Source organism: Anas acuta, chromosome 1 (genome assembly GCF_963932015.1).
Source record: "Anas acuta chromosome 1, bAnaAcu1.1, whole genome shotgun sequence".
Taxonomy (NCBI): Eukaryota; Metazoa; Chordata; class Aves; order Anseriformes; family Anatidae; genus Anas; species Anas acuta.
The window spans coordinates 68,468,302-68,483,030 of NC_088979.1; the positions used below are offsets into that span (position 1 = coordinate 68,468,302).

A 14,729-nucleotide genomic window follows, 5' to 3' on the forward strand; every position below is an offset into this window, starting at 1 on the left:
CTGCCATCCTCCTCCATCCTCCTTGAGGTCAGCTCCACCGGGGCAGCCCCACACAGCCCCCGGCCGGGGCTCGAGGGGTGCCCACCGGGAGCCCCCCCCAGCACCCGCCGCGCTTCTCCCCGCCGCCGCCAGGGGCCCCCGCGGCCGCTGCTCCGCCGGCGGTGGCGAGCGGCGCTCGTCCTGTGGCCAGTAGCCGGGGTCAACCCCGAAGGACCGCTGTATGATGTAGCGAGGAGAAGTTTAGGAAAAATAAATAAATAAATAAATAAAAGGGAAAGTGCACCACGGCTGTGAATGAATTGGCCGGCTCGCAGCGGATTTTCCCTAAGCTGGGCTCGTTTCTTCGTTAAATAACTTGGGGAACAGAAAGCGCTTTCTGGGCAGCTTTTCTAGGCGTGGAAGCTGGGCTAGAAGCAGGAATGCATCTTCCGTCGGAACTTTTTTTCTTAATGTAATGTCCTAATTAAAAAAGACTCCCCCAGAACTTGGAAATAATGTTTAACGGAGGAGGAGGCAGAGATGCATGCCTCTGGGCTTCCTTATCGCAGTGAAACGATCGCTCGCTGTACCTTAGCAGGGCTTTCTGTTTCCAGCTTATCACAGCGTAAGTGAAATTTTGTCATTTCCGATCCTGAGAGCAAAGGGGGATTTTCTTTATCACCCTGACGCCTGCTGAAAAGACACCCGGAGTCGCAAAAAATCTCATCCTAGCGGAGCAGAAAGACACGCGATGTCCAGACCCAAACTCTTTTTGCCCTGCACACACTTTGCTGCAGAAAAAAAAAAACAAAACAAAACAAAACACAACCTCATTTATCCCAACGATGCCCCTCAAAAAGCCACGCAGCCCGGTCTGTCGCATACGTACATACATGTATACATTCTGCCTTATAGATCTATACGGGTGTAGGCACGCATATAGATGCCTGTAGCGATGCAGCAAGCAGCTAGGCACAGCGGCACAGCACCCGGCACCCCCGATCAGCGGGGAGGAGGAGGAGGAGGAAGGAGGGGAGGAAGGTGCGGGGGGTACCTGTTGGGCTCTGCGCGGCGGGGAAGGGAAGGGAAGGGAAGGGAAGGGAAGGGAAGGGAAGGGAAGGGAAGGGAAGGGAAGGGAAGGGAAGGGAAGGGAAGGGAAGGGAAGGGAAGGGAAGGGAAGGGAAGGGAAGGGAAGGGAAGGGAAGGGAAGGGAAGGGAAGGGAAGGGAGGTGTGTGCGTGCGTGGGGAGGAGCGGGGAGGCGAGGAGCGCCCCTTCCCCGGCGGGGCCGGGGCTCGGCAGCCGGGGGGGGCACGGCGGGGAGCGGGAGGGGCGGCCCCGCTGCTCCCGACGGCTGCGGGCGGGGTGCGGGAAGCGCCGCAGCTCGCTCACACCGCCGAGACCCCGCTCTGCTTCTGGCCCCGGCAGGGGCTCTCCGACGGGGATTTCCCCCCCTACCCAGCCCACTTTGGCTTTTTTTTTTTTTTTTTTTTTTCACTCCCCCCTCCCTTCCCGGAGCAGTGTGAACGGGGGTATTTTTCTTCAGGGTATAAAGCTGCGGAGACACGGGAGGGGAGACTCAGAGCTTTTCCTCGCTGCCGTTCGCATGCGAGCCTCCCGCAGCCTCTCCTTGGTCCCGCTACACCCCTTACCTGGCCAGCTCTGCCCGGACCATGCCCGCTAAGCTCCTCGCCGTCTTCTTCCTCCTCTCGGTGTTTCACGCCCGGTAAGTCCCCGCTCCCTTTTCGCCTCCCCACCCCTCCGTCTCCTCTCCTCCCCGCGCCGGGGTTTGCGAGGGCGGCTCTCCGGAGTTTGGGGGTGCTCGCCGCCCGGTGCGGACACCGGGCTCTCCCATCTGCCGCCGTCCCGGGGCTTCCCTCCCAAACGCCGGCGGAGGGGGCCGGAGAGGGCTCCCCCCGAGCCGGCCCGGCAGAAAGTTTTACCCTGCCTGCAGCTGCCGGGTCCCGGGGTCGCCTCAGCGCGCCCGGGGCTGCCCTTGCCCGCCTCGCCCGCTGCCGACCATGAACCCCGCGGGGCAAAACGGCCCCCAGGGGTCCTGGGCGCTGCCAGCCGCCCCGGCACCCCGAGGCGGGAGAGGGGCCTGGGGACGGGCAGGGCTTCCCTTCCCTTCCCTTCCCTTCCCTTCCCTTCCCTTCCCTTCCCTTCCCTTCCCTTCCCTTCCCTTCCCTTCCCTTCCCTTCCCTTCCCTTCCCTTCCCTTCCCTTCCCTCTGCCCTTCCCTCTGCCCTTCCCTCTGCCCTTCCCAAGTCCTCACAGGAACCCGAAGCTGCTTCGTGGCAACCCCCAGTGCAGATCACTCTTGACCCATGAAATAAGCGCATTCCCCTACAGCTTCTTGGGGAAAAGCCTTTTTGCTTGGTGGGTTGCTTGCTGCCTCCTCTGTCTCCTCATAGGGTCAAAGCTGGTGGCCCCTGAGGGGGGGGTTGGGGAAGGTGTGTAGCCCTTCTTCCTCACCCTTTGGGAATGGCCCAACATCATCTCTGTGGACAGCAGGAATAAGCTGGGAGTTTGGCAGTCCCCAGTAAGGCTACAGGGGAAATGGCAACCTCAGGTGCCTTCCAAGAATCTAATTGCACAGAGGCGAGCAAGAGAAGTGAAACTCTTGAGGAGGAGAACAAAACACCTTGAAAAATGTCTATCTACTGTGTTGGTCTGATTCACTGTGAAACCTCTCCCACCCCCAGTCTTAATTTGGGATGTAGGTAGGAATTTACATCACTTGGAGGTGCTTTCTAGGAAGCAAGCTGCTAGTTTGAGGGGATTTAAGAGCTCTGTTAGTGCCTAGAATCGTACTAGCAACTGGTTATAAAGAAGCTGTTCCCTGAAATGGGAATCATGATCCTACATGAACTCGATTCTTGTTTCCACGTGCAGTCTGAATGTCTCCAGTAAAGTTGTGGTGAGTGTAGCAGAAAAAGATGTATGATCATGTACTCCTTTCCTATCAGCAATTCAGCATCACTGCAGTGTTTCAGCTGTGGAATATCAACTGTGTGTGCTTGGAGATGGTGCCTCCTTTGAGAATGGTCCCGGAACTGCAATATTAAAACATATGGCTTGTTGTGAACCTGAGGGAGAAAAGAAAAAACAAAGGATCCTCTTAGGGTTTTTAAATACTCATTGTGTGAATTCCAACAAAAAAAAGATCAAGTTATAAAAAATACAACTCACTAACAGAGAAGTAACTCATCTATTCAAATATTTCCCCAAGTTTTATATACTTCTGGAACTTGGTTATATGAGCTCTCTCAGTACAAGATTCTTAGGGGCTAGATTTCAAAAAATTATTAAGAAATTGTACCCAGGTCACCTGAAATTTGTGAGGTCATATCAAGCGATTTGTGGCTAATATGCAAAATAACAGCACATTGCCAGGGCAATTGCAGGTCCAAGCAATTGATTATTACTGCTGTGGGTTCTGCCACTGAGGTTACCTTTTCTCCCAATAACTTCATCTCAGTTTAACTGTAATGGATTTTCTCCAGCGAGAGAGATCAAACAGATTTGGTTTCTAAGATACCAAAGGATACATCTTCAAATCAACATTTTACTGTTCGTGCACAAAAAAAACTGCACAAATGAAATTAGTCACGTGTGAAAGTAGCTCTAGCTGTGATTCCTGGGCAACTGTAGTTTCACCACATTTGCATTACCATTCTCTTAAAATAAAAGCAATCCACCTGTGAAGGAAAAGAGAGTCATAACTCTTGGTGTAGAGCTGTTTTTTAAAAATGTCATGAAAACCACAGGGAGACTCTGAAATTCCAATTAATTTATGAAACGTATTTGTGTGCTTGTGATAATCCATCTTATATTCAAGGAGCAAGCTCTTAATTCTAAGCCTTGTAATACATTAAACTCTGAGATTCAGGCACTGAGAATATAATAATTTATTAATAAGATAAAATGATCAGGAAGTATTAAAAGGTCTGAATTTTTAATACTCTTATTAGCCTTTGTGCAAGAGATGGATCAGTTGTCTTGATGGATTCATAAAATAATACTGCAGATGTTTGCTCCTTGTAAGAGTGTATTGTAAATGTATTGGGTAACTATGCAGTTGGGATAGGTTGTTTAAAATATAGGATGTTAAATACTATTCTGATAGCTGTATTGACGCACAGATAATTACTTATTTGAGAGACTGGCAGAAGACAACTTCAAAATGAGTTTCACTTTTGACCCATCCTCAGATACTCATCAGCTGTTAATGGGAACATCCTGTTGTAAAAACAGCTTAAGACTGGGTAGATAGACAAAACCAAGGGAGAAATCTAGAACTTCTTAAAAAGACTCTGCAGATGTACTCAGAATGTGAATTCTCATTTTGTAGTTATGTAAAATAATATCTATTATTTGATTTGTTATTGCAGTTCCAGAAAGGTTGAAGAAGATGAATATGAAGATGGAACAACCAACCAAAAATGGGTTTTAGCTCCAAAAACACAGGACACAGATGTGACTCTCATACTAAACAAGCTATTGCGAGAGTATGACAAAAAACTACGGCCAGATATTGGAAGTAAGTACTCCTTTCTGCACAGGGAGGAAAAGTATCTACGGACACCGAAAAGGCATTATGTTACATTTTGGTTAGCGCACACAAATGTTTGTGAGAGTGGAGATTAAGTGTCCTTGGCTCATATTCATTTCCAAGTGAGCTTCCTCTAAATACTAATTCTCATGGGAAGATGTGAAGGTAATTTGGCATGCTAAACTCTAGTTTGTGTGTATAGTTTGTACAAAGAGACGGAAAGGCTAGCTCTAGGTCTTTGGCAGGCTTGTGAACAAACTTACCTCTTTTGTCATCCAATACACGCATATGGAAAACTTAAGCCACAGGCTCTGAGGAGTAATCAAAAAAAAAAAAAAAGGTATATTAAAATCAAAAAGTAGGGCACAGCAAGAGAAGAGCGTGCATCTACTGCCTCTAAAGTGTGATCACAGAAGTTACGTTCCTTGGTGATGAGAAGAAGGCACTAGGACTTGCCTGTGTAAATAGATATTTTCTCCCCCAAACCAGCAAATACCTTATCTCCAGTGAAATCTGATAGAATGAAGTGTCTCACAGGCAGTACTCATACATATAGGAATACATTTAGATACGAGCTAGTAATTACCTATGTATAACATATAACCATTTTGAGCTATTTTCTTTTTAAATCTCTTTTTAATTTTTATAATGTTATTTCAAGCCAATATTTTTTACCATTTATGGTTATGTCTTGTTTGCATCTTTAGATCAGAACGGCTGTAGCCCAACTGCTGTCCAGCTTGTGTGACAGAAATCAGAGATAACTTATCATTTACATTTACTGCACCTTGCACGTAGTTCAGAATAAACTGGGAACAGGGGAAGCTGGAAACAGCCACCTAAGATAATTTACTGTTGCTAAATTTTTGAAAAGAGTTTAAAGAGAGAACTTCTACCACTGATTATAACAGACCACTATTTTGTGATGGCATATGTGTTGATGTACTTACTAGGTCATCCCTTTGGGTAAGTTTAGATGTAAGTAAGAGCTATCTGTGGGTATTTCCCTTTAGAATTATTTGTGTCTCACAGCTACATGTTACAACAATTCCAGAGGGGAAAAAAAAACACCATAAAAAAAACAACACTATGCCATGCTATGAAAGAAGGGTACTTTATATTTCTTTTTATAGATACTACTTTGTTTTTCTGTAGTATTTACTAAGATCATATTTGATAGACGTCTCTGCTTCTATGATGGAGTGTCATTTTTCTCTCCTACTTAGTTTGTCATATTGGATTCAGCTGATCTTTAATATCTTATGGAAAAGTGCTTTAATACAGTTCCCCAATCCATATCAACATCTGGAAGACATTCTCAGACATTTTTTTTTAATTTTACTTTGTACACTATGTCTTCATATCACTGACTTCAGTTGAAGTAAATTATGTTATGCCAATGTGGGGCAAAGTAATCATTCAAAGTCCCCACGTCAGTTGCTGTAAAATTATAGAGGTCAGACATAGCCTACAGCACTGGAAAATCATTGTTACCAAAGTAATCCCTTTTGTCTCTCCACAAACTTTCATAAATCCTGTTTTAGAGAAAGGAGTTAAATTACATAGCTCTTTGTATATAGTACCAAAGAAATACTTTACAGTTCTTGACTACATCTATCTATTTCTACTAAGCATCTCAGCCCAAAGCCGTTTTTCTCACTGATAGGAATCTGGCTACTTCAGAACTTGCGCTGAGTGTTGTTCAGATGCTGGAGAAGTTACTTCACCTCTGTGCTTCCTTCCCTGGTCTCTCTTCCCTCTTCACCTACCTTTGCAGATAAATAACGTTGCCCTTTTGAAGCTGAGGAGACTAAGGAGAACATCAGGGGAATGTTAGAGAATCAGAATGTTAGAGAATCTTGCTTCCCTGAAATGCCAGGTGGTTGCTCACAGACTGGCACATCTTCCTTTCCATCTGGGAGAAGGTTATCACCTGAACGAGATGGTCAACTTCTCTTGGCCACAGAACTGCATCCTTACCCTGAAGGTCCCAGTGTTAATATGTTATCAGTAAAAGCCCTAGGGGAGGGGAAAGGAGTAGACTAGATAACATAGAGTGTAGAAAAAGAAAATGCATGTTTTGGAGTTTATAAGAAGCATGGAATTAACCAGAGCAGGAAGAGAGAAGTAGTCTTCAGAATCAAGCAGAAGTGCAGCATATGAAAGGCACTGAGGGTTAAATCCAGAACTCACATGCAGTCAGCTACTTGTTATGGCCTTAAATTTGTGCAGTGCTGCCTGTAAGCAAAATCAGTTGTTCTACAGGACAAAGGAGATTGACCATTTCATGCCACATTGCTCTACACTCAAGTTTTCCAACCTCTATTGCAAAACCACTATTTCTAACAGTGGGTAGCTTCAGCGGTGCTCCTTAAGAAATTATCTCCTTTCTGAATGTAGTTGGAATGGAGTTCTCTGGACTTTCATAGTTTAGGACTGGATTTTTTAGTTTTTTGGGGAACACACTTTTGGAAACCAAAGGCCACAGGGAGGAGAATATGACAAATGAGAGTGCATGCTGGCTCAGGTGGTGGCTTTTCTGTGTTTTTTTTAATCCTTCCTAGGGAACCTGACATTCTGATTAACTCAGGTATGTCCAGGTACTTTCTGGCACTGTACAGGCATACTGTGAGTGCCCACTTGCCGCACTCTGGGCACCAAGTAATTCAGTAATCACATCACCTCCAGGCCAGGAGTATATTCATCAGTGAGTGGACCCTTGTAAACAGACCCTCAGCCACTCTCCTTCCTCCTATCCCACCCAGCCCATCTAAAGTACTGTAAAGAGTCTATAGGTCAATGCTAATATACCAGGCCAGGGCTTGCGTTTTTCTTTTTGGCAGTGCTTTTTGTTTGTTTTGTTTCTTATCCTCCCTTATGTTTGGCCTTGGTTTTCATGTAATTGAATGTTGGTCAGAACACGTGCTCAGATCTGTGTTCAGCTGGTGGTGCTGGGCAGTACAGGCATTACGTTCAAGCTTTCAAGCCAGGATTTTAAAGGAAGGATTGAACAGAACAAGGATCAGGCAGAGTAGTTACGCTGTGAAGGGTATCAGAAATATGACAACTTAAACACGTGTAGGTAAAAGGAGCCTTCAGACTTCAGAAACAAAGTGTTCTACCAGCAGGGGCATGTCTGACTGCATCCCCTGTGGCCACACATTTCATAGAGTTCTTGTCTCTGTAACTATCAAAACTTGTGAGGGTTTTCATTTTAATGGTAGCATCTGGTGGTTTTCCAGCATACCACAGAACATGCATGTCTCATGGAACTGGGGGGAAAAAAAACAAAAAAAGGAAAAAGGAAGAGAAGAGAAAGCACCTCACACTGAAGAGCTTATGGTAGTGTACTGATTAAAGAAGTGTTTTATGGAGACAAAGCATCTTAGCATCATTTCTATCTGCTTTTTACCAGGTACAATTATAGGGCTGAGAATCATGGCTCTGTTACATGGTCTGAAATGAACCAGTCCCAGGTAACAAGTAAATATACTCTGAACTGTGAAGGTCTTAAAATCTCTTCCTTAGGCAGGTACTCCAGAGTATGTTTTAAAGTCCTTCGAAGTGAAGACCCATTCACAGAATACACAATATTTTCTAAGTGTGTGGAGTGATTTTTTTTTTTTTTTTCCTGACATCACACTGGATTAACTCCTGCCATTTAGTAGGATACAAGTTCTGGCCTTGAAATTTTACTCTCTGTTTATCAAATAAAACAACAACAGAAATAATAGACAAATCAGCAGGCCACAGAGTAGAATGATGATGATGATTACATCTAGAAAAATCTCAGTCTTAATGTATTTTATTAATATCCCGGCTTTTTTGCCATTGCTCTTTTTTTTTTTTTTTTTTCCTTTGATTAACTGATTCAAAATCTAAGTTCTGTGTTGTTTTATTTTATTTATTTTATTTTATTATTTTTAAGAAAACTCAAACCACAAGAAAATTAAATAGCCCATGGCAAAGAAAAATAAACTTCAGGTCAGTTTACTTTAATGAAGCCTTCATTCTCACCTTCCATAAAGAACAGCCTAGTGCACAATGGAGTCCTAGAAAATAAAAACTAGCTTTATTACACTACATTGTTTAGCACTTACTTTTCATATGGAATTTAAATTGTCTTAAATACGGAAAAAAAAAAAAATGTAACAGTGTATTCCTCCAAAGTAAACGTTTCACCCAATTTACAAGGTGGGTCATCATATTCCCTGAGTGAGCTTTATGTGTGAGAGATATTAGTAACTTTTTTTTTTTTTCTTTTGTTTTGAAACTCACCTAACCCATAAAAAAGGTTACTATGTGAGAGGTTTTGGAATTTTGACATTAGTAGGGAGAGGAAAAAAACTCACCCTAAACTGGTCTTGGGACACAGTACTCATTTGGAGCATGAAGAGCATTATATGTCTCAAGAATTGACTTTTGGTAGCTAGTTTGCTTACCTCAGGAAGAAGATTTTATTTCATCTTGTTTTCTAAGAAGCAATAACTAATGTGCAAAATTTAAGTCATGACAAGGCAGTAGTAATATTAACGTTAATTCATAAGCTGAGCTGAACTCTGAGCTTCCTTCTTAATATCAACTTGCTGCTGTGGAAGAAAACACGTTATTTCTCCAGTACTTTGTAGAGAACACAATCATTCCCTAAGCATCTTTAGCAAGCAGTTACCTCAGCACTCTAATTTCAGTGCAAAGGGTATTCTTAAACACACCCTGCAGTCTGACCAAGTGCTCTCCAGCCTTCCTGCAATTACCTGCGCTTTTTCCCAGCTCCTGAAATACCTCTCCCAGAACACAACAGGACTAGAACATGGAGTTACAGATGCTTGCCAGGTATAAACAGCCAGAACTGCTGTCCATTACCTTTCCCCATGGTGTTCCTAATGCAAGAAAGTGGAGTTAGGAAATTGATAAATTTCTGGTTTAGCATTTAAAAAAAAAAAAGCCTAAAAAAGCCCAACAATGTAGATGTTATTTCCCCTGCATTTCAGGCTGCTGCAATGATCTTTGCAATTATTTATGATCTGCCAGGGAAAGTTTAATACTTTCAATTAGCCTCTATTTCAGAGACTGAGGCAAAATAGTGCTGCTAAGAAAAAAAACAACTAGAGGGGACTACTAGAGTGTATTCAAACTACCCAGGGCAATTGAAAGTAGAGTGTGATCGTAAGTGTTAGCAATGAAGCTTAAAAAAAAAAAAAGAAAAGAAAAAAAAAATCAAGGAATATAAAGTTACAAGACAGAACTTCTTGTGCCTCAGAGTTACTTAGCTGACATCAAGTCAGACCTGAGGCAAGAACATTATGGGAGAGACAAAACAACTATGAATAATATTGATTTTAATGTTATTATTCACTAAAGGGTAGAAAAGAGCAGTAGGATGATTTGTATTGCATGTTTGCATCTTTGGTTTTTCAAATGTATCATTCTGTTGGGGAAAGATCTGAACTGCACGTGTTGAAGGTAGAATTATCAACTTGTGTTCTGTGGCAGTTTGACTGCTAATGCCTGCTTTTTCTTCTTTTTTTTTGATAAAACTGCAATAACTAAGATTCCTCTGTGATCCTTTATGTCATCCCTATAGCCTCTATTGGTCCCCTGTATTTATTGTCTATTTACAACCTCAAATAAATTCACTTTAAAGTGTATGCTTATTTGTTTATATTTATGCCCACCCACATAAACCTATTTTAATGCCTTTTTGTCTTCTGACTCCACAGATTCTGTCTGTATAGAGTGTCAATCTGGTTTTCTTTGCTCCTAAAGTATTTTTGTTAGCCAATTTTGTCAAGACCAGAGTAGTCTCACAAACAGCTGTGCAACTTTCAGTGCCTTGCATAGATTTGTAAAGGCGTGGGAAGTAGAAATAGGTGGGCTCATTTTTGTTGACAAACAGTAGAGTAAGTTCTGTCCGACATGCATTTACTGTGCTGGCCAGGCAGGGTTTAATAGCAGTTCTCTTTTCAGGCTGATGAAAGTTTTCTCTATAGCTGATTTAAGCAGTTTCTCAGTGCAAGCCAGGAGCAGATCTGTTGGGTGAGTGGGCACAACTTTTATTCTGTTGCTTTTTAAAGAAGATGTGCATTTTCAAGCACATGCTTAATGAAAACCTTGAGTTCTGAGGCTGCAGCAGAACCTTTCTTCTCTCTGACCTGCCTTCCCGGCGGGCCTTGCAGAAATGCACCCTAAAGTGCACCACAGGCTATTACCGCCGTGGCTGTCAAGTTATTTTTGCTAGCTGCTGATTGCCACACCTGATATTCTTTAAATTAGCTCCAGCAAGGCTTCCCCATATGTGGTGACAGGGGGTTGCTTATTGCCTCCCAGATCAAAATATTTCCTAGATCATTGCACAGAGAAAGCTGTAAACTGTCATGCAAGGCAAAATTACTACTTTCTGGTGTAAGGCTCTTTTTGTGCTAGCTTATGAGAGACAGTGTCAGAGTGCTTAGGAAGTAGTGAGAAAGATAGCTGTCATTTAAGGACTGATTATAGACAGTTCTACGTGGAGGTCTCAGCAGTGGTTAAAGGTACTACAAAACGGGAAGGAGAGAGAGAGGAACTTGTTTGTGTTATGGTAGATCTCAGGAAGGAAGAGTCATAGTCCTGGTTTCTAGTATTGATCATCGCAGAAGATTGTGGAGACTAGTTCAATTTAGGTTTATATGGGAGGCTATATGGTTTATAGGGACGGTTTATAGGTTATATAAAATAATTTAGGAATGCTGTGGTCAAGACTCAGCTAGGAATTGGATGAATCTAGTGAGAGCTCAGGAGGTAAAAAAGAGCATAAGAAAAAAAATCAGGAATGTTTTGATTTTTATTGATACTTTCTTTTGGGAAAGGAAAGTGGATATCCAGAAAACTTTTGTTCTGGTTCAGCCACCAAACTGGAAATCCATTAGCTGCCTGTTTCCACGGGTAATACAGTAAATATGAAACTTATTTTGGTGCCAGTTATTTCCCATGCTTTATGTAAAAGCACACCAATATGAGGAATGTTCCTGAGAAAAGGGTTGCTATTCAGTACAAGTAAGAGCAATCTCTGTTCTGTGTGGGAGGATAGAAGGGATTTCTCAGTTGCTTGCAGGAGTTTTAATTCTGTAGCATCTTTAGTAATTGACATTTTGTTCTGCAAACTTTACCACAAACACTTCCCAAATATTAGTAACAAGGCTAATAAATAATGGATAAACTGCTCTATGGCTACTCCAAAGCCCAAGCTTTAGATTTTGAAATCTGCAGTCCAAGTCTGAGTTTTAAAACATGACATAAAAAGGTGCTTGTTGCACCTAATCCTACTCTGGTGCCAGTGTAGTGACAGTACATCAAACATAGCTTCATTCAAAATCTAGCATGAGAATATACCTTATTAGCATAGGCTGTTGACGATTAACTTTTTTCACACATACATTCCGCTTTTCTAAGATACTAACCATGGAGATGAGCAAAGGTGATTTTGTGAGTTTGATTACTGACCTGGTTTGGTTCACAGCTTCTCAGCTGTCAAGGGGAAAAACTGTACTTTTTGCTCCTCCTCCTCTTGGGTAAAACTCTTACGGGACATACTCAAAGGATAATTAGAGAAGTTTTATTCTAATGTAGTGACCCTGCAGCCCTCAAATGTAATGTTTCTGCTTAAATAGAAAAAAGAATGTGGCTTATTGTTATTTAGCGTTTTTTTTTTTTTTTTTTTTTTTTTTAAGACCTGGTTTAAATCAATGCTGAAAAGCAAAATTTTAATTGAAGTTGACAATGTTTCAATGTATAGAAATATTTCAATATTCAAACATTGTGTTTTTCTGAAACTAATCTAATAATGTAACCCAAGTAATACAGTTCTTTGCAGATAAGACTGCTCTTTTGTCTCATGTCTCAGGAGCCACTTGTACCTTAGCAGTAGTTAAGTCTTGCATGTAGTCTATTGGATTGACAGAGACATACTGGGTTTGTTTTTGAGAAAGAGACCTTTAAACTGAGTACTTAACAGCAAGGTCCCTTGCAATAAGACACGATCTGTGTGAATGTAAATAATTCATTTATTCAGATAACTTATTCAGAGTCTTGTTTCCTGGCAGTGATTACTTGTTGAAATGACTTGATACACACTCAGACTGAGTCTTAAGAGGCATTGTTGGTAGGGAAGTTTAGTTAACAATTAATATTTGCCAAACTCTTTAGCTAAACTGTCAGACCCAAAATTATATACAGCAGCTTCAGTTCTTTTCTCTTCTTTTCCATAGGTTCACCTAAGGAATCAGAGATGAAGCAGGGAAAGCAGCATATAGTTTTAGGAAGCCATAGATCGAAAGTTAGGCAAAAATCAGGGAAAGTCTGAGATACCCATTACACATCCCCTTTTATCTCTCTCCTTATTTTTGTGGTTACCTAGACTATATTGGCTCTTCAAAATGCAGAAATATATTTACAGGTGTTTGTTTATTTTTTGTTTTATCAAAGATGCTTTCTGGGCAGGTATTTGTAAATTTGGCAGATGTACATTTCTCACTTCAAGGTTGTAGCACAAAGCAGAAGATTTTTCTGTCATTTTTAAGGAAGGAGAATTTTCTGCACATATTATTTGAAAACGTTGTTCTCTTTTGCAATTGTATAGTTTTCCTGTGACTAGTGTTATTCATCCAGACCTTGTTTGCTAGCTTGCCAGACTTTGCAGGAACAAATTTAATTGTTTTTGGGTCTTATGGTACCACATAGGAACTACCCACCATGAATATAAATAAAGCCATAATGGAAACTTCAGGGAGTCATAGTAAAACCAGCCTAACCATGTAAGGGCTACAGTTTTCATTGCCAAACATCACAATACCATAAAAATCACAGCTTGTGCATTGGGGAAAGATAAATGAAAGATGAAAGTGCTAATGACTGATTGATGCTGATAGTGAAAGAAGAATAAAAGTGGTAAAAGATTCATAGTTGACGGAGGGAGTCTTTTTATGTGTACGTTGTCATTCACAGTCCTGGACAGAAAGGCAACAGAACCTAGCACGTGAATATAATCATGTTCGAAAGACTCTGTTCTCATCCTGGTACTGTGTTCATTCACATTGTCTTTCAAGTCTACACCCAATTTTTAATCTTCATTCTGATTTTCATTTGCAGTTCCCTTTTGGTAGTTTGATTTTAAATCATGGGGGTGACTGTTTTGTCAGAGTTTACTTGGCTGTAGCAAGTGAAGGACTTGGTCAAGCCCATTGTCTGCTGTGCTGAAAAAATGGCTCCTTAATTTCCCCCCCTCTCATTGACCCATTAACCATTTTTTTTTTTCCAAGTGTGGTAATTTGTCCTAAAATACAGAAGTTTTAGCTGACTACAACTCTCTCTGAGAAGGGACTTGTTAGCAATAGCAGTTTGTTTTACAGGAACAAAAAAGTAATTAGATATCACCTGTAAGGTCATGTAGGAAAATATTAATAGTCATCACCACTAATGGAAAGTAAACAATAACACAATAATCACAACTACTACAGTTACCAATAACTGTCTAAAGATTTATTACTGCTTTTCTGCAGTTAAAAAATATCAATTTATGTGCAAATGAGATAATGTAAAATATAATTGCAGGGTAATTTCAAGGACTATTTCATTACCGTAAGACCAATCTTGTTAATCTTTCGTGTTCAGAAAACTTTTTTGATCAGGAGCCTTGTGGAACTTTGAGTTTAGGGTCTGCGTATTTCCAGAACAGGTTATATGCCTTCTAAAAATCTACTGCTAATTGCTTTGCTTCTATAAATAAGTGTATATTGATCTATAAGATTTTTACTACCAGTACATTGATTAAAAAAAGCGCAATTTAGATTTGAGAGTTGCTTGAGCAATGTAAAAAAGGTTAAACCTCTACAAAAATGAATTTTATTTTAAAATTTATGAGAGCCCAGCCAGTTCTATTCATGCTTAAATGAGCTTTCCAATAAAAATATTTATAGACATTAAACTTTTAAAAATAATTCTAAATATTTATGATTTGTGCAGAATCATAAATGCTATTTGGACAGACTTCAAATGTGGAGGAAGCTTTCTGTAGGGAGAAAGCAAAATCGGTCTCATTCATGAAATAAGCATCAGTTCTGAGTAGCAGATATCCACCAAAATTTAGAGGGATTTAAAAAGGACAGGATGATTTAAAATACAAAATAAGCACATTAAAATATTGGCAATTTATTGAAGATTTTAT

The 14,729-nt window shown here is 41.2% G+C and overlaps 1 protein-coding gene across 2 annotated transcripts in view; it reads left to right on the plus strand.

The window, feature by feature from the left end:
• Window positions 1-1,174: 1,174 nt before the first annotated feature.
• Window positions 1,175-14,729, plus strand: part of GABRG3 (gamma-aminobutyric acid type A receptor subunit gamma3) — a 332,908-nt gene continuing 319,353 nt past the window's right edge. Inside the window, exons 1-2 of one of the 2 annotated variants that reach the window (XM_068681349.1) lie at window positions 1,175-1,703; window positions 4,371-4,519. In XM_068681349.1, the coding sequence (XP_068537450.1) occupies window positions 1,651-1,703; window positions 4,371-4,519 (202 nt within the window). In that variant the 5' untranslated portion in view covers window positions 1,175-1,650. The remainder of the gene's footprint in view (window positions 1,704-4,370; window positions 4,520-14,729) is intronic. The other variant, XM_068681340.1, reaches the window with a different exon arrangement.